At 40.2% G+C, this 20,843-nt stretch overlaps 1 protein-coding gene across 6 annotated transcripts in view; it reads right to left on the bottom strand.

Moving 5' to 3' along the window:
• Positions 1-20,843, bottom strand: part of LOC119652564 — a 149,364-nt gene that overhangs the window by 91,514 nt on the left and 37,007 nt on the right. For 3 of the 6 annotated variants that reach the window (XM_038056775.1, XM_038056773.1, XM_038056774.1), the window contains exon 1: positions 6,595-7,594. The exons of 1 other annotated variant lie outside the window; for it this stretch is intronic. In XM_038056775.1, the coding sequence (XP_037912703.1) occupies positions 6,595-6,800 (206 nt within the window). In that variant the 5' untranslated portion in view covers positions 6,801-7,594. Of the gene's footprint in view, positions 1-6,594; positions 7,597-20,843 lie in introns of those variants that run through there. 2 more of the 6 variants (XM_038056777.1, XM_038056772.1) reach the window with 2 other exon arrangements.

The following is a 20,843-nucleotide window of genomic DNA, read 5'->3' as shown; positions in this document are numbered from 1 at the left end:
ACTCTCATAAAATATAGGTAAAATCACTCGTATTGGCTGGGAAAAGCTATATAAATCCAGCCATGAAATACAAATAGCAGATAAGGAACCTTTCTATAGGGACAAGCCGTAGAAGTATAATTCTTCTGACCGTAAAGTTTTTGCTTAAGGAAGTGTAACCAAGACTCGAGTTGTTTATCTCAAACAAATACTTGAATGTTATTGCCACTCCGTGCAGTTCATTTTATCCGTTCAGTTTTGCACTAAATAAAATGATGCGAATGGTTTATTTTGAGAGCACCTTTTGGCCCCTATGTAGACGTTCTAAGCCATCAGTCTGCAAAAATAATATTTTCTTTGGTATTTCGATGCTTGATATTTGAAGAATTTTGAATATATCCGGATTTCGAAACCCATTTCAATTCATTTAAGATCAAATAGAAAATATTTGCATTCATAATGCAATTCGGACTAAATACAGTTCATGACATTTCGTAATCCACCAGCCCTCTCCGTCCGAGATCTGAAAATAAACCATCTCATGTCATAAATCACTTTCTCATTAAACCTGATAGGTCTATTAGGTCATAGATGTTTTTTCCTGCATCAGATTTGCCTAAGCTTAAATACTTCTTTTAGCTCTGACGAAGGTGCAACCGAAAGGTATGTGGATCTGCTGTCCAACCCAATAGTCTCCAATGTCCAGCAACGCGATACGTTCGCTAATCGGCTACCTCTGAAATCTCTTCAGACTGTCCGGTTGCTATCTATAGGAAGCATTAAATTATTAAGTAAGGCATGTCTTTAAAAATGAGTGGAAAATACCACTTACGATTTCAGTAGCAGGCATGGAAGTACGTAAGATGGAAAGGAATTCCAAAAATTCCACTTGGGCAAAAAGGAAATTAGGCCAGGTAAAGAAATTTCTATAGATAGATGAGCTCTCTGTAATCGAGGTACATTTTTTTTTTCATCAGTGAAAGGAATTCAACTGATAGAAAACCCATATTTTAATTTCTCTCAGTCTGGAAGAGTTCATTCAGAAAGATTCTTGGTGAAAATTGTTTATAATAAGAAAATGGAAAATATCTGAATTTTTTCAATTTCTCCAAGAAAAGGTTTGGCCGGCCGCTGTCAAGAAGTGCGATCGTGCAGGGAAAGAAGCGGAGAAATAAGGCACAAAATAACATAAAAAGGCTATACATGCGCTATACTCCACAAAGGCGTAAATAGGAGATCTACAATTCACACATTCTTGCCAAAGGAAAAGTGAGATGCCCTTGTAGTGAACATAAACTTGAATATCTTTTGGAGAAAGTTGGAATAATAGCAACCTTTGGAAGAAAACCCTGGACCCTATAATCGCACATCTTCACAATATCCACGAACATAGTACAATACAATAAATGCATTCTAAACAAGCAGCAATAAGCCCAGTCACCCTTCCGAACCACCATTGCTAGAACTAGTTAATTCTCTGGATTCTAGTTATTTGAACACTTCAAACTTAATATTCACTATGGTCAGAAAAGGGACAACCTTTATGATAGAATCAATGACGGTATCAGAAGCAAAGGCGAACAACCGCGTTAGTGCTCGACAGTTTTCTCGAGGAAAAAAAGCGACAAGCATATGTTATTTGTTGGGTATAAAAGTTGTGAAAAAATGTTGTCAAACTACCAAAAGAGATTTTTTCAAAAAGTATAATTTGAGCAAAAAACATTTTGCCTGAACTTTATATATGGAGCACAATAAGTCTGATAAATTGTACATAGACTTCCCACCGAAAGAAGTGCTTAGTTATGGGATAAGGTTCCACTACCCGTGAATACGTGAAAGTGTGGGCTTTTCTGGGTCTCAGCGCTTTAAACCACCTATCGATATTTTACAGCTCGGAGAATTCCATATTACATACATGCATATTTTTCCAAGCTTTCGCGAAACTAAGAACATTCTCCAAAGACAGAGAATGTACAGACCCCTCGTTGAAGAAAACCTTAGCAAGGTATCTTTGGCTGAGACATAAGGAGGCCGGGCAGCTGCTTATGAAGTGAAAGGGCGTCCCTTGCTCCGCCTCACACTAGCTGCATATAGCCGAAACAACCACTTCAATTTTTTCCATGTGGTAGTTTAACAAGCAGGATTCCGTTAAATGCCATACTAGGATTTTCATGTTCGATTTCGTAAGAGACATAAAAATACCGCTCTAGCGGAAGCAGAAGTTTATTTTTTTCCATTCGGCTGCGTGAATCCTAGCAATTGTACCCTTCAAAGAGACTTGGCAGTGAATAGTCACCTCGGCATGCCAGTCTGCGAGGTTCCTCATCAGGAATATTTCGTTCAGTCCGCCAAATTTCAGCAGCACCTGGTGGCAACTCCACACAAAATAGCTTAATATGTTGTCGCTGTTTAATGCTGACAATGCTTCCCAGCGAAGAACAATGACTTGCATGCAAAAATTCAAGATTAAGACCATGTTGGCCAGATTTAAAAAAAAAAATGGGCTCCTCTCTGTTTTGCAAAAAAATTTTGGCTTTTCTCGTCTTAAAGGAACTTCGAAGGAATTGTGGTTCGCGGCTGTCAAAAAGAGAATCACACATTTCACAAATTCGAAAGACGTTTCCAAAACCCGACCGTTACGACAGACTACGTGTCATAGTTGTTGGTTCCCAGAAATGACTTCAAGAGAAACCTATACTACTATACTTCTAGTGTTCCGCGCCTCGTAAATCTAGGACGACCCATTGAGTTGGCATTCTAGGAATAATGGATTGCACTTCATAACATAGGCAACACGATCAGTGACGCCTTCTAATCAACACGTTCATAGATATCTGGCCTGAACACTGAAGCCGCTTGTTCCAGAGCAGAGTACTCATATCGCAAATGAGACAGGTGTTAACGAAAACTGCAATTAACTGTAGCGCCCGCTTTTTAAGTGCTGTTCCTAATCCACCAGCCTAAATGCCTTAATTCTGTTTGAATTTATTTTCAGCTCGATCCTGTTTATCGCCTCTTCCGAATCCAGAGCCATTTGGTAGGCCCTCAGTTCGGTGAGAAAATAAGCGAATATCGTCTTAAAGGACATATATTTAGTATGGACTACGATCGTTGAACCTCCCCACGTCCTCCGGCTAAGACTGCATGGGTAACGTTACCGACTAACCAGAAGGAATAACCAAAATCGGCGATAAATCACTACTTTGGTAGACCCCGTTTGAGATTAAAAATTCCTTAAAGATTTTTCCTCGATGCAGCATGTGGAATTTTTCCGGTCATATGTTATTCTGATGATAACTTTTAGTTTCTCCGAAATCTCCCTTCTGCTTCAAGTACTTCAGATACACCCTTTATTGATGCTGCTGAAAATTTTTCAAACATTAACCCAGAAAGATTCGAAAAACGTTGATGCTGTTAAACGTCTTCTCGAACGTGAACTTAGAATGATTCGGAAGGTATTGATGCGATAAGTACAGGAGGGTCTAGAACGGAGACCAACTTGCTCTTTGTTGATCAAGATTCTTTATGGGATTATTCTAGGTATTATCTTTGCGGCAATTATCACAATTAAAGCGGGTGTCCTTATCCCGAATATTGACTATCATTCCTTTATTCCAGTCTGCGATGGATAATGATTTCGCAACAAAAAACGGAACGATTGTTTCGACAATGAATGTAAGTTAGTAGGAAAAATGCTGCTGAAGTCAAATGGAGAAGTAGCAGATAGAAAAGGGAAGAACCAGCGAATTTGTAAACTCGAAAAGTACAGTGAGCAACCGCACCAGGCACGGAAGTTTTACCAACAAGACGTCAGTAGGATGTTTTACACACCTCGATGTGCATTCTACAGATACATACAGATCAGATTTTCTCCCTACGACAACTGATGGAAAAACTGTTGGAATATGGCCATTAGTTGCACCATCTTTTCATGATTTCAAGCCCGACTATGACAACGTAGCCAGGAAAAACTTTACACGGTCATGAGAATATTTGGAAATTGATAAGACTAACTAGACTGACCCTGGCCAATGTGCAAGGCCAGATGAAAGTAGCAGGATCACACTCGACTCGATTCAGCATCAACAACGGTCTAAGACAACGGAATGCTCTATCATGCATCCTCTTTAAACAGGCTCTGGAAAAAGTGATTCGCGATGTAAACGCTAATGCAAGAGGAACCATTCTCTTCAAGTCCAGCCAACTACTGGCCTATGCTGACGATATTGACATTATGGAAAGAACAGAGAGATATTCAATCTACCTTCATTCAAATCGAGCAGGCGACGATTGACGCAAGATCTTGGGCTTCACATTAATGAAGGCAAGACGAAGTATGTTAGATGCTGGCAACGTCGGCATCGAAAACAAAAAAACCAGCAACATCAAGTCGAGAGAGAACAATAATGATAGTAGACAACAACTTTGAGACCGTTGATAATTTCTCCTGTCTAGAGTCGAAAATCACAACCGATAAAAGCTACGACGATGAAATCAGCGTACGGTTGTTGACAGCCAACAGAGCCTATTTCAGCTTACAAAAACTATTTCGTTCAAAACGTCTCACTATAGGAGCAAAGCTCTTATTGTACAAGAAAGTTATTTTTGCAATCCTTATGTATTCCTCGGAGATCCGTGTTCGTAGCAAGAACGCTCGAAAGAAGAATCCTCCGAAGAATTTTTGGCCCCTACAAGAGGATTAACGCTTCCGTAGCCTCTATAACGATGAAATTTATGAGCGATACCACGAACGTCTGGTTGTGGACAAAATCCAGCACAACAGGTTGAAGTGGGCTGATCACATTATCAGGTGACGTGGATCATCCGGAAACTCGATAAGGGAAACATCTATGGTAGAAAAAGAAAACGAAGGAGACCCTGCCTGAGATCGAGTAGTGGTATTGGCCAGGGCTACAGACAGCTTTTGAGAATATCGAATTGGTGGACCTCGGCGCAAAATCTGGAGGTCTGGAGTTTCTTACTACGGCAGGCCTAGACCGGATTCCGGTTGTTGCGCAGTTGATGATGATGAATCGCCTGCCAAAAACGAGACCCACGGCGTCATCCGCTACAGCGTTGTTAAAGGTTTTTCCCTGCCTCCGGTTGAGATTTTTAATGAAGCTAAAACTGCTTATAGTGATGGAATTATGTTTCATTGTGTGCAAGTGGTATTGCGAATTTGAGAATGGCTGTACATCCGGGGGATGAACTTTCTGCGATGTTTCTGCAAATATGCTACACGAAACAATCACAGAAAACCTCGGATATCGGAAACTGCCTGGGATACGGCTTCCAAAACGGCTGACAGAACAATACTACAGAATCCCCAGGACTTCTTAAATAGATATGTATTCTAGTCTGGCAGGTTTGAGAAGATCGGTTTCCAGTAATTTCGGAAACTTCTGTTCGAAATTGAGATGACGTGTGATTAATGAAGTGGGTGTTGAAGCTCGCTTTTCTCCCTGTTTATGGCATAGAGGTTTATCATTTGTGGATTTCATGGTACTAAATTGCCTGAATGGGATTTTTTTCATCAACTTCATACAATACCGATCATCAAATTATGAGGGAATGAATGAGAAATAATGGAGAAAAAATTAGAGGCAGCAACGCTGATAGTGAATTGAACTTGACCACAAAACCTTAAAAACGGTAAAATCTGGTTGTGCAATTCGTGCTGATTCTGCAAATTTTACAATAATAATAAATTTGAACTGAATTAGCGTCAAAAAAATTTACAGCCATACAATCATAATGCACAAAAGCCGCTTAATTAAACACGTCTAAGGCAGAATCATGTGTGTAAATTACATTTTCAGTATGTATGTACGTATCTTTTTGCCAAGTTTATTGTTCCAATTTCAGATGAGATTTAGATCGTGGAGTTCACATGGGCGCTTGTATCTTACGTACTTTGAACATTGCGAGTAACTTGGCCAGTTACATTACGTGCAATGCAGATCGTCAAGTTCACACTCTGGCCTATACATTCATAGGAACATAAAACGTTTGTATGTTTCACCATTTTTTTGCAACACAACAGAACTGAAACTAGATTAAGTGCAATCCACGCTGTGAACGTAAGGTTGGATAAAATCGCTAAGACGCCGATTGTTGCTGTTGGGCGAAGAAACTGTGGTCAGGTTTTGGGAACTATGTAAATTGCGTTCTGCATCTAGTTCTGTGTTAAAAAGGTTTCTGGCTCATTTACCGTGCAAATGGTAAGGTAGTGATGGTAGACGTTTGTCAAGGTGGGTTGACGACAAAAGAAAGAGGAAAAGGCATTGAACAACCAAACCGACTTTAGTAATCGCCTTCAGGTGAGAATTCAAAGATTTGGCCTGTTTTCTTGTAATTATTGAGTCCTGGGTACAGATGATTCTGAAAACAAGTTCACTTTGGCGATTCTCGGCACCAAACATTCCAGATGGTTTTTACCTCTAACGAATTTAGTATGAAAACGCTGTTTTTTGAATGTTGCTTGTCTTCTTGTCCTCACTACTTTGTCTTTTATCTTCTATTTAGATTGCTTTAATTGAGATACTTTTTTTAACAAACTGCACTTTAAGCTACACTACCCTATCACGCTACGTAGATAAAGAAATTTCGACTTACTCAACATCATCCTTGTCTTCCTCGGAATCATTACTGATATTGAAATTAAATCCTTTGTCCTCTGTGACCATATACGCCGGTAGCGCTTGGATAATTGTGTTGGCTTTATCATTGTAGGAGCCAAGCATTTCCCGGTACTTAGAATAAACCAACCTCTTCAATTGAGGATTGGTGTGTTGCTGGGGCTGTTGCAAAGTAGCAGCCATCTCTCCTTCGTTGCGCTATATCTGAAGCTGGACCTTTGCAGACGTTATACACACTTTACCGGTCGCCGGTCTTGCACGTTCCAGCAATAACAAAGAATCGTTGCTTTGTCTCACTGGGCGAGCAACTGAAGTCACAAAACAATACTCAAAAAAGTTCTTCACTGTTTAGTTGTTTTAAGTATCTCCTTAACGATATTCTTCACCGAACACTTTTCATCTGCATCGCCTTAGGATTGATCTTTAACAAGATCACTTGAGGTTGCCGGCTGAATAATTCTTTTGTGGTGAGTCACTTAGTGATTGAAATTCTCTGTTATATTATGTCTACACAAACGGAAGAAGTAACACACAAACTTCTAACTAACAACCGAAAACAACAATAACAACAAACAGGTCTTCTTCGTTATTCTTTAAGAGCTGACTGAGAAAAATGTAACGAAAATGAATCTAACAACAATCAAAAAAATATAATCACATTAATCACCATAGAACCAAACGGTTCATATAACAAAAAGTCTTCAGAACAAACTTGATGCAGTGCCTTCAAATGGCACCAGCTCTATACCAGATACATTAGATTTTAGATAAAGAATCTAAAGATCGAATCAAGTACTACATCACGAACGCACACTAAAAGGAATGAGTCATTTTGGTTTGTTGCGAGTCGAACGCAGGAAAGAAGCAAATCTGACCGGCAATCTTCAGATGGGAAACACACCACACTATATACAAAATATCTCAAATATTGTATCCGCTAGATTGTACGTCTTGCTAACGCGCTGTGCAAGTCAAGACTGGCTTAAGATACTGACGTGCACTAGCAAGACGCAGTCAACGAAGAAGATTGGCAGACTCATGGTTTGATAGTGGAATCGTGGGTACCCTGCATAGCGTAGGTACGTTTGCGTGGAAGAAACGGGTTGTGGACTCCCTGGTGATAAGCGAGTACCCATATTTTCTAACCCTTTTGAAAATTCGATCGTGGCAACAGGCATTAGATAATAATAATTAACAATCCTCACTTTGCAAAGTTCAATCACGAAAAGATTTGCTTAGCTTCTGTATGCACCAGGCCCCCAAAACCCTCCTAGGGCAGTGTGATTCTCGGTTCTCAATGAAGATGGTGATGACACAGCTTCTACAGCTTCCTTCTGAGTACCTCAATTAATACAAGAGGGTTAACGCATTTGACCATGACGGTTACGTCCAATATACAATGATCGGTCGGCACGCATGGTCAATGGTCACTTTTCTTGAAGAGTCTTCTCCTGGAATCACTTTTCTTAAGTCATCATCCACGACTCCGTAAGCTGTTGGCTCAAGTTAGGTGTAAGAGGCGATGCAATACCCTACACCGTTTTTTCTGTGACTTATAAATTAAACGGTCATTACTTAGCCGTTTTACAGTTTACGACCAGTGATCTCAAAATTTTTGACCGTCAAATGGAGTGACCAGTTTAAAGGCGCCCATTAAAATATTTTGCAAGATTTGCGCTATTGGAATGGGATGAAGAGGTTGCAGCAAAATTGAACTGATTTTGGTTGTAGCTTATTTTGGAAACCTCGCTCAAAATTCAATTCCATGAGAAAGTTGAGTTAGATTGGGGTAGTATTGGTAACGATTGGAAGAAACATGTTACACAATAGTCGAAATTTAAAAAGGATACATATATGTTATTATATTTAAAAATTGTAAATGAGGAAAGAATCTTATCGCATATATAGTATGTTCTCATTTTATCAAACCATTTTTTATTTTCGGATCCCCTGTTGATTCATGGTGTTCACCGCTTATAGTAAAAAGCAACTCGAAGGGATTCAAGTTCGAAATTTGAAACTGAATAGTTGGTCACCGACACATTATCCAAATATCAGTAAGACTTTCTTAACGAAATAAACATAGAAGAAGATATGCAAATTTAAGATCCAATTTATTAAAAATGGAGCTCAACGTGGGATCCAAACATAAGTGTTCATTACACGGTTTCGAATTTCGGGTACTGTACCTTCTTTGTGGAGTATAGTATATCTACACAGATTCCTCTAATGACGATGGTCTGAGGGACCATGAAAATAAGGTTGAAAGGTTTGTATATGTTTGAAACTTCTTGCCGGGGATTGGACCACCATTGGATATGTCATTTTTCGAAACCGCATATCAGTCTGGTAAGTGCATAAAGGTGATTCATATACCTAAGGGTTCGGATGACCATTCCGAGAATTCTGGAGGCTGTAAATCTTTCGATAGCACACACGGAAAATGACCCATGAAGTGGCAAAAGTGCTTGCTACATACCTAAGTTGTGTTGCATCCACAAAATTTTAACTTCTCAAGAGTAAAACTGCTGCTTACCACTATGCAGTTCCCATAGACTTTATTTTGCAACGAAACTCAGCTCTTGCGAATGGTGCATTTCTCCAACGAATGCTAGTTGACTACCAAAGACACTGAAGGCTGTCTCGCGATAACGTAGATAAAGATGTTGTGTTCGGTCCCTGGCATAATACCCCATTTACCACATTATCACACCAACCTGGCGGTAAATATGGGGTTGTTCCCATCGCCGACAACAGCTTTCAATGGTATGACACATTAGCCAATGATTGTCTGAACATCGCAGTTGATGGGAAATTATCTAAGGGTCAACCAAGGCAAGATAGTTCGATGTGATAAATGGCAATTAATCAATACCCGGGAAAAGTGGCGAACTCAAACTAGCCGCACTAACTTCGCTACGACGTATCATCGTGACATGTTTCCTGTGGTTGTAAGTGAAAGAACACTATGATACTTTCTTTAGAGCTGATACTTTCTTAAAACCTGTACATTTCGTTATCAGCATAAAGGTCCTGAAAACTTTCTTTTCTTTTTTTCTTTCTTCCAAACATAACTTCAAATTTAAACAAACCGGGAAACCGGTGGACTCTATAGTATAAAAAGGGTGGTGCTTCCTTATGAAAGGAACTTCATGTGCATGACCTACGAAGTGCGGTTCGGAATCAGGAACGCAAAGGGGAAAGTGTTGAGCACCACAAAACCGGACGATGACCTTGAACCAGTCGACGTCGCCGACGAGCTGTTAGAGGAGATGATGATGGGTGGTCCGACGAGGATTGACGAACCCCTCCCCACGCAATCAGATCATAATGTCAAAATGTGCTTCATCTAACCTACTTGTCTTCCTCCTAGAGGAAGACATAAATGTCGTATATTAGTACAGGAGGCCTTAATCAGAAGAGATCGGAACAGACCTAGAGCACATATCCTCGCAAGGAAGAGTCTGTACGCTTTCCTATGTCCGGATCTGAATTCTAGCAACCTACCCGCAGTCAAACTAGAGCAGGCGCGGGCAGGGACGTATATATTTCCTCGACCAGTCAGCTCCGCCGGGAAGACTGAAATATTGAAGATCCACCATAGCAGCAAAGAAAGCCAACCCGTAGATAGGCTGCAAAGGCCAATACAAGGCATACGCTTTGGGACAGCTCGGAAGTCAAGGGAAGAGGTAAGTCATTCCGTGATTTTATTATTAATACGTAACTATCGGTGTGTAACAGGAGTAACCTCCCTTTTTCCCAGCACGGAGAACTGTGACAACTGGGAGGAAGTCTTCGGTATCACCTTACTAACAGACAATAGGATTTTTAGGGTAGAGAACTGGAGAGTGTCTGACCCTAAATACTTCTCAGATCATAGTTGAATACTTTCCAGACTAGATGTCGCCGCGAAGGTCTCCAAACCTTTCAGGGACCCCAAAAGAATTGGCTGGAGGAGACTTGATCAAGTTATCAAGACCAAATGGTGCACGAATTGATAAAATTGCCACGACAGACGAACTAGGATCAACAGTCGAGCTCTGGAAAAGGCATTGGAAATTGCCTTTAAATTCTCGTATCCCACTAAATAACATACGGCAAGAAGACTGCACCGCAATGAAATGAAGATCTGTCTAGCCTCAGGAATCTGATCAAGAAGATAGTCAACATATACTATAGGCACAATTATTGGCAGCCATACAAGGCCATCAAGACTGCCGGGAGACAGTCCTGGGTGAATCATTTTCGGAACATTGAAACTTCAGCATCCCATTCTTTCTTAAAAAGTCGGAAGACTCTTGAACGGAATCTTCTGTTGAAGCATTGGACCTGCTGGTTCAGACGTACGTCCTCGCCAGCAAGGAGGACTGCTTGAAGGACATGCAACCACTCTCTTTGTGCGAAACTATTAAATCGGTAATTATCGAGTATAAGATCCACTGGGCTATCAACAGCTTTTCTGCATATAAATCTCCGAACCCATCCAGATCATGTCATCAGGTATAATGCATTCTCCATAAGCAGCAAGAATGGATTGTGCCGTTGAGTGTCAAGAGTTACCGGAGCTGTATCTCTTTGGGATACGCACCTCAGCTTTGCAGACGATTGGTGTCCACACCGAAAGCGAGCAGGCTCGGCCATGAGTCCACGAAGCGCGTCCTGAACTTCACCTAAGGAGAAATATGGAGAGAATACTTTTCTTGAACTCTCAGCACGTCTACCTCAAAACCGCTCACCTCGAGGCAATTGGCACGGTTGAGCGGTCACTACAGTATAAGCAGTATACTCTAGCTGCCTTCCTCGATACAGAGGGAACATTCAACAATGGGTCTGGATGACTAAAGCGGCTAGAACGCTAGGTTGTCGTTGCTAAAGGCCGCGGTTCAAATCTCACTGGTGGCAGTGATTTGTTATCGTGACTGAATGTCGGATACCAGTCATACGTATTGGATAATATCCATGCTACGTACCAGGATAATCCAGTGGAATATGGGAGGTAGCCACTTGATCAGAGCTGTGAACAGAAGTACACCCTATGGTGGCGCGATCTTTCCAATGCTCTGGTTATGATGGACGGGATTTCACGGATATTCGACAGTAGCGGGCTGAATGTGGTGGGGTATAATGACGACTTGGTGATATTGGGGTCAGGGATGTTTCCTTCCATTATGGGTGACATTATGAGACTGTGTGGTGGGAGACTTTGAAGAAGAAGTACAATAGAACGAAGCTTAATAGGATTCAAGGAACCACTTGTGCTCCGCAGATACTCTTAATGCCCTCTTACACCCTCTTATACCTCCACCAGGTATAGCCTATGCCCCGCTGGTGATTGTCAAGGGTGGAATCTACTCGCACTATTTAGTACCCGCGGACCCCAGATGACGAAGGCTCACCACTTATGCCAAGTCGAGGAGGATTTAGCCCACCTATAACAAAACCCAATTGCGAGAGCTCTTGTGCCAGACGTATGCAAATGCATACAAGATTACGGCGATCTGTATGGGATACAGGCCCTTAGGTGACCATGCGACTAGACTCGGCATACACTGCAATTCGAACTTCCAAAGTTGCGGAGAAGAGAGGCAAAACCCCAGGCACTTCCTTTACGATTGCCCAGCTGTAGTTAGAGTCGCGCTACGGACACTACGTAAACCATTCTTAGAGATCTCTAGGTGCAGGGCGGGAAAGCTGCTTTTCTTCGGGAATGCTGCGGGCTGTCACTGAAGGTCAGAGCCATTTGGACTCCGTCTCCTTGCTTTCATAAAAGCAGTCATGGCCTTAGAAATTTATGGCATCAAAATGGCTCATCACATCGCTAATCGGGCTCTTCGGAATAGCCACTGATACTTTACTACCTAACCGATACCTACCTTGAGTATATGACAATTCCGGTTGTCCATAGTTACAAATTAAATTGTCCTCTATTCGACGAAAACCAACTAACCAACAACATCAAACTGCACTGGTCAAACGGGAAGAATAAAGATAGGAGAATACAACCTTGAGACCGTTGACAATTTCTCCTATCTAAGGTCGAAAACCACAACCGATAACAGCTACGATGAAGAATCCGCGCACAGTTGTTGTCAGCCAACAGAGTCTATTTCAGCTTACAAAAACTGTTCCGCTCGAAACGTCTCACCATAGGGTCAAAGCTCTTACTGTACAAGACTATGATCTTGCCAGTCCTCATGTATTCCTCGGAGACTTACGAACTCTTGGCTGCGTTGGAGAGAAAAATCCTCCAAAAATTGTTTGGCCCCCTACATGATGATGGACGCTTCGGTAGCCTACATAACGACGAAATCTATGAGCGATACCATGACCGTCAGGTTGTGAATAAAATCCGGCTCAATAGGTTACGGTGGGCGGGTCACTTAATCCGTATGGATGAGGATGAAAAAAGAAGACGAAGCAGACCCTGCATAAAATGGAGCGATAGCGTAGGTCAGGACGCCAGACAGCTTTTAGGGATGTCGAATTGGTGGACCTCGGCGCAAAACCGGGATGTCTGGAGTCCCTAGACCGGATACCGGTTGTTGCGCCGTTGATGATGATGATGATGACTTATGGATTGATCGATAAAAGTCAGCTTCATACGCTTTACACTAAGAGTTCAACATTATTAGCAAGCACGCAAAAGGCCACCTAAAGCAGATGCATAACAGGGAGAGTAGCTGCTTCTTCATATATCTGACATCACCCCTATGTCAATTATTCTCGTTAATTATGATGTCAGCATCTTATTTCCTTGACTTAAAATGCAGTGAATTTGCACGGAATTGAATATTTTGCACTGTTGTAACTTACACTAACAATCGGATTTCCACGAAACTTTCCAGCATTATGCTAGGAATTATGATATCTTATCCCATTCTATACTGCATAGAGATATTCCTCGAATGAACTTAAAGCAGGATTTCCGGTCAATTTCAAAAAGTTTTTCCACTATTAAGTGAAGGTCTAGATTTCATATAAGCGCTAGATTCAGTTTTTTTTTCAGATTTTTGGATTTTGTAATTTCAGAAAATAAGCCCTGTAGCAATTTAAATTTATACAGATAAATTTATTGCTTGCCCAATTTGCAATTGAGACTTTTCATTTGATATCCCCAACGAATCTATTAGGAAAAAATAATGTTTACATCCCTCATTGTATGTATGTCATTTCCTATATGGGTGGGATTTCATAGTTCCCATATGTCCACCAGATTTCTTTTTAACTTTTGTAGCCATTTTAGAGAAAAGTTCGTCTGGAAGCAAACGTTATTTTATAAAGGTAATAATATCTGGATTGTTAAATTCATTCTTTCTCACCGTTCCAGCGCAATATTTTTTGTTGATAGGATGCGGATATTCAAACAAATGAAGCGGAAACTGAAGATTATCAACTTCCAAACGAAACGATCCCTGACAAAACGTGCTCGAGTCAAAATATTGGGCATCGAAACGTTATGTACCCGAAAACTGCCTCAAATGATGAAGTGGTGGTCGTTCGACTACCGAGGTTAAGAGCTGTGGATTCTCATGTTTTCATTTTTGCTTAACTACAAAATATATTCACAACATGAGATACGATATTACAAAATTTTACTGGAAAGCATACTATTCTATTATTAATAAAGTTAGACTGCGAAGCGGTGCCAAATCGACTGTTTAGCTACATGCAAATAAAACAGTCATAAACAAAGGTCATCATACGAGGAATATGCAAAACCTTTCATATCTGAAGTGTCCATCTGCATACTTGCCGACTTGATATCATAACGTCGAGTGCCTCCCGAACGGCCAAAGAATTATCAGTAACAACTACTGGATAAATGAAAACAAATCCCGGCATTTCCGCCCAAAAAATGTCATCGCCCTTCTTAATAAGGTGAATCAGATTTGAGAAACTTATTGAGACCAGCTGGAATACGTGCAACTGCATATCCGTTTGGATCGTTGAAGGAAGTTTAGGAAGTTCGAAAGGATCCCAACCCAACCTTTTCGTGATGAGAACTTTCAAAACACCAGTAAAAGGAATCTCTGAATTGTAATAAGAAAATTGTTTTAAAATGGAAATTCTCAATTATATTTGACTATCCATCGTTATAATAAAGAATTACCCTGCTGATCTCCCCCTTGCTTCCTAGCCAATGTTAGTTACCCCAAAGAGCAATCCTAAAGGATGTACTAAACGGCTAGCAACACTTTCAATTTCAATTATACCCATGCCAAGCGCATGAAGTTTCTTTCCCGGATTCCTTGCTAAATTTCCGTATTTACAAATACTTAATAAAAAACGCTCGAGAGCATTTACCACCTTCCGGCAATTTAGCTTTCTTATGTCATTGCACTTGCTTCCAAACGAGCATCGTTTTCACTCCGCCATTACTAAAGTCATGACTAGTAAAACAATTAGCGCATTCAATTCCAAACATCTCTTGGACATGTTAACTAATGAACTATCCCAGCTACTTCATGTTTTCGATTTCTTCATGGAGGTTGATATGCAGCCTCCAAAGAATGGCGACTGCAGGAGCCGCAGGCCACTTTTTTCGTCAAATTCGTAAGATATCACCGTACACACGTCGACTTCAACGGTGTATTAATCAGCGAAAGTGATCCTTGTCGGGAACCTGATCCATCCTCAGTTGAAATCGAAAACAGGTACTGGTAACCTTATTCGGTGCATTATTCAAGTGTTTGATATACTCAGCAAAGAAATTGGAATTCTTCGTTTTTATCCACGGATGGTGCCCATAAGTGTGGAATTTCTCGTTATTCAAGTTCACTTGTTGCTTGAGGAAGAGGACAATGGACGGGAGTTACGACTCGTGTGAAGAAATGGAATGAAGATGCTTACAGTTTGCAATGCAACTTACGGTGGAAGTAATTTGTTGTAATTTCTGTGAAAACGGAATGTGATTATAATTACAAATAAAAGGAGTGATCTTCCTAGAAAGGGCATGTAACTCAAGCTTTCTGTTTCACCTTCTAACGGATTGAAGAAGTGCAATAATTGAAAGCCTTATCATATTAACTTCCTTTCTTTCAGATATAAATTTTTATCAAATCTGATTATATGTATTCTTTCAATAACCGCTCCAGTTTGGCTGTTTTTGCAATGTTTGGAATGAACTTTTCTTAATTCGAAAATGAATTGCGAAAAAATTTCGTATATTTTAAAGGAACTAGGGCTTCACCCATACTTCGTTCATTGTTATCGCGACGTCTCTAAGTACTCGAAACGGGAAAATTTGAATATAAGCATCTGAATTTATGAACACCTCTCGTAAATGCGGAAATTAACAACCTTTTAGAAATTTGGAAACGTCCTCTTAGTGAAAGTCTTTCCCAAACTATCATTTCTATCGAATTCCTAGGCTGCTGCAGCAAATTTTCCCAATTCTCTAAACGCTTTGTCATATTTCACATTGGAATTTCACGCACGCCAAATACTTTCAGCGATAAATAATAAAATATTTCATATCATTGATCATTTCTCACATGAACAGATTCTTCCAATTTCCTTTTAAAACGTTTCGTGAAAACCAGCAAGACTCCGTACGACGATGGTCACTTGATGGTCAATACACTTGCGCAAAGATGACGACGATAATCATTGTCCGCAGCTGCTTTTCTAACTGGTTATTATTTTATTATGGCGAAAATATTGTTAAGGTACATCAGCTTCGCCAATGATTGCTCTATGGGCTATAAATTAGCTTGCAAAGTCCATTAATGGTATGACAATTGCTATTTCCAACAACAAGTATTCATCTGTTGCCGGTGATAGACGCATGTACATAGATACTTTCAATATTAGATACTGAATCAGCCTCGTTAGGTGTAATAGCGACTACAATTGTCAGAGTAAATGCATTTAATGCTCAATTTGAATAAAACTTCCTTATTATAACAAAACACCAAGGCCTTGGATTTCCTTGTTGTGGTATTGTAATTACAACAGTCTTTTGTCCATAAGAGGACAAGTGAGAAAATTCCACACGTTCAGATACTAGATATAGATATACAGTTACGCGTCAAAATCGATTGCGCTTCATTTATCCAACATTGACAGGGATAAATTTTTCCGCACAGGATTTTGGAACTTAAATTTTTTCATTTACTAGCTAAATCTGGCAGACTTTGCTCTGTCTATGTATATTTGCAAACATTGCGAATTTAGACCAGGTACTGATAGAGCTGCAGCATTCTGAGTTTTATGCTCAGAGGTGGCGAGGATGCAAATGAGTAAAACTATTAGTTTAGTCAACATCAAGTGGCCAGTAGAATCTCCAAGTATCGGAAGTCACTGTGTTTACATTAACTTGCTGATCATGAAGTGGCTCCGGCCACAAAACTTCATATCTGGTATGATGGGAACTGGTATAGACCTCCAAGGGTATATGTCTCAAGGGAATTCCTGAGGGATATATTCTCAGCCGGGTTTTTTTTTTGCGGTGGCCCCCTTGTGATCATTTGAGTGCAGGCTACTTGCTGGCTGAAGCATAGAGTTTCGTTGTATCACTCGGCCGCCGTACCCCCTTAGTTGCGGAAGAGGCTTTAGGTAGGCCTAGCATCAACCGGTGTGAATGCTGACCCGGCACTCTGTATAAAAAAGTACCGCTTTGCCAGTCATACCCGGGCTCTGGATGTGATCTTCAAATCAATCCATGTCCGAAGAGGACAGGGTTGGGCCGATATGGTAAGTACTCAAGTGAAACCACCAAAACTTAACTGTCTTTTCACTTTGAATGTGGGTGTGAAATTACCATATTTTATAATATTCGTTGCTCCAAACAGTGCTATCTGAAGCATGCATTGTAGTTCCGAATATGCTGTTAAAAAGTCTTTGCATTTCTGGATAGCTCCAGCAATATGAATTAGAAGTAGCTCTCGTAGCTCAGTCGGTCGGGGCAAATTGACCTTACCAGGGGAATAATACATACCAGGCATTTCTTACATTTCTTTTGTTCAGATTAGCAGTTCTTGTTGTAGAAGCTGAAACTCCCGGGTTATCATATCGTGCATCTCACCTTTCTGATATTTCACAGAACACAGAAGTTCTGATCTGGCCATACTCTCAGATTGGGTCTTTTTCTTCTCATGTTTCAGCAGCTCTTGAAAGATGTAGGCTCTGATTCCTTCTGCTTCCTGTAGGGAGTCTCGCCCGTCAGATATTGCAGCAGCTCTACTGGCTGACAGTTGTCGCGCATGTGTGTTTGATCTTCCGGTGTCCGATTTTTAGATGAAATTTTCAATAATTTTCAGAATTTAATGTCTCACTAATCAACAGTCATTATATGTTATGGCGGCTGGTTGAAAGTTGCATTATTTGATTCATTTTAGCGTCAAATAGGAATAATTTTCAAAAACATGAGCAGCACCAAAATATTTTTCATTAAAAACCACATATGTGCTCCGATTTTCATGGTGATCGTGTGAACGGCGTAGAAATTGACCCTTTGCAGCGTCATTTACTGGCGAACTACAGCAACGTATATAGCGTATAAACCTTCTTCATTAAAAAATACATATACAGTAGAACCTCGCTTATTCGAACCCTCAATTATCCGAACGCGGACTTAGTTTATTTAGACACTCAATTATCCGAATGAAGGCACGAATTTGTCGCTCGCTGCCTATGTAGCTAGGTCTCGAGCGTCATCGAAAGTTGTTACGGAGATTCGGCGCGTAATTTTATTGTAGTATGTATGTACGTAATGTACCTATTTCTTGCATAGCGCTTGACGACAGGGGTCTTCTCTCGGCCCGGAGAATTCTCCCGGATAGAAATTTCAATGACTAAAAGGGATAATAGGCGGGTGCAAATAATTATTTCTCCAGAACCCTACAATTCTCACACCGGCCTCATTTTTCGCATAATTCTCACCCCGGCCTTATTTTACGCATAATTTTCATCCCGAACCCGAATTTTCTTTCTAAGCCAATGACATCGCCCATATCAGAACTTTAAGGCCGGCTTTTTCCTTTTCTATTACATATATGTATTATATGTACATATCAGCGTATTCAAGTGCGGCTGAACAATTCGAGAAGACATTTCAGTCGTTTTTGAAACTAGAAGGACTTACTTGCGACGATGCAGACGAGACTTACATCTCGCCAAGAATCTGTCGCACGGGGTTCCAAGATGTCCAAAAATTGGGTGGCAGCTATGACGTGTGCTCACGCCGCTGAAACTCATAGATAGCTATTATTGCTTAGCGGAAAATTCAAGAAACCGCGGTATTTCAAAAACATCACAAACTTACCCGTGACTTATAAATCACAAAAGAGCGCCTCAATGAACGTGAAATTATTCGTCGAATGGTACCAAAGCGATTTTCTAAAAACCGTAAAAAAGTAGCGACAGGAGCGCAATAAACCCGGTAAAGTGCTGCTTCTCTTAAATAATACACTGTTACACCTATCTGACGAAGCCCTAAATTCGCTCGATCGGGACTTTCAAATGATGTAGCTGCCGCTAAACGTTACACCTTTAACTCAACCCATGAGCCAGGGTGTCATCGAAAAAATGAAAAGAATGTACCGGAAATAAGATGAAGTCTATTAGACGATGGCACTGAAGGTAGCGTCGTTGCGTCCTCGAAAGCACTAAACCTAAAGCGCTAGTGCTATGTGATAGCCAATGCTTGGGATTCTTTGACTGAAAACAATCTACGAAATGCTTGAAAGTAATTTTGGATCCTTCCTGAAGAGCCAACAAGGACAAACCGATGCAGAGGCACTTCCCGTTTTTGAGACGGATGTCGGATGGTTCGAGAGACAAGAAAAATGTTACCACAACTACTCTTTCTCAAACGGCTGCGAGACTTTATCATCATCAACGGCGCACCAACCGGTATCCGGCATGAGCCTGCCTTAGTAAAGAATTCCAGACATCCCGGTTTTGCGCCGAGGTCCACCAATTCGTTCACTGGTGTCCTGACCTACACCATCGCAGTAATGACACCGGCCTGGCTGCCATCCATCCATCCGTTCGTAAATTAAAAATCGACGATTTTATGAACAAATAATATAAGAAAACATTGGGCTTTTTTTAGGTGTTTTATATTTCAACGTTAATATATTTGCTAAATTTTAATATACTGTACAGTTTTTATTTGAAAAGGTATTGTTTTTGCTTGATCTTGTCTAAAAGAAAACACATTTTGATTTTCCGAACTTTTGATTTTCTGAACTAGTTTCGGTCCCAATTAGTTCGGATAGTCGAGGTTCCACTGTATGTATCCACATTCGATTGAACGGTTTCGGAGTCTATCAATCACAAACGGGTATAGGGGGTATATAATGCGGTGCAAAATTCTTGGACAGTCTACTTTTTTGGTGGAAATAATACATAACGTATCCATTTTTGTTGACCAGATGAATGTCAACCTAAATGTAACGACTATAGAGTACTAATTTTAAACAAAAAGAAGTAAAAAGGGTAAATATAACAAAAAATGGAGGGCTGAGAATTTTTTCAATTATGGTGGTGCAACGAAAACGTTTATTAAGAAACTTAACAAAATATTTTTTTCTATTTGCTTATTGCATTGATGCTCATTTCATTTAGTGGGATACATTTATCAGACATTGATAATGCCAAATTTTTTTAGGTTTTCATGATTTTGCTTTTTACGCTGCCTTCAATTTCTTTTTCTATATCTTTAAAATGTTCTTCATCACAAACAATATCGGAGAATACTTTCTAGACATATTCGACAGGACCCAAGTCTTGACTTAGAGCTGGCCAGGTCAACGTACCACCAACATTTTAAAATGTTCATTCAATCCAGTAAACTTAAGAACATAAATTTTAGCATGTCTTTCCCTCTGTTCTCTTTTCTGATTATTTTGACACGACGGCAACCTCTTCAAGGTTTTGTGTAAAACAAAACCTTATTAAAATCGGCTTATTAAGGTTTTGTGTAAACTAATGTACTAATCGGACCAAGGCACATACAAATGTTTTTATAAAAGAAATACACAAAACCTTTCATACCTCAAGCGTCCAGCTTCCGGTTTCTCGACTTGTTATCTTCTTAAGCGCAAAATATATCTTTCTTAGAACTCAATTAACTACCCAATTGTTGTTTCCTGTTATTAACGGTGTTTTTTATATAAGCCAATTCTGTATATTATGCTATGGAAAACCGCGAATTTATACTGGTATGAATGGCAAGAGCTACTAGGAATGACTCGAAGTTTTCCCCGTTTCTAATTATGT

This window comes from Hermetia illucens, chromosome 3 (genome assembly GCF_905115235.1).
Source record: "Hermetia illucens chromosome 3, iHerIll2.2.curated.20191125, whole genome shotgun sequence".
NCBI lineage: Eukaryota > Metazoa > Arthropoda > Insecta > Diptera > Stratiomyidae > Hermetia > Hermetia illucens.
The sequence above is the reverse complement of the archived record's forward strand: the minus strand, read 5'-3'. Positions and strand labels throughout refer to the sequence as shown.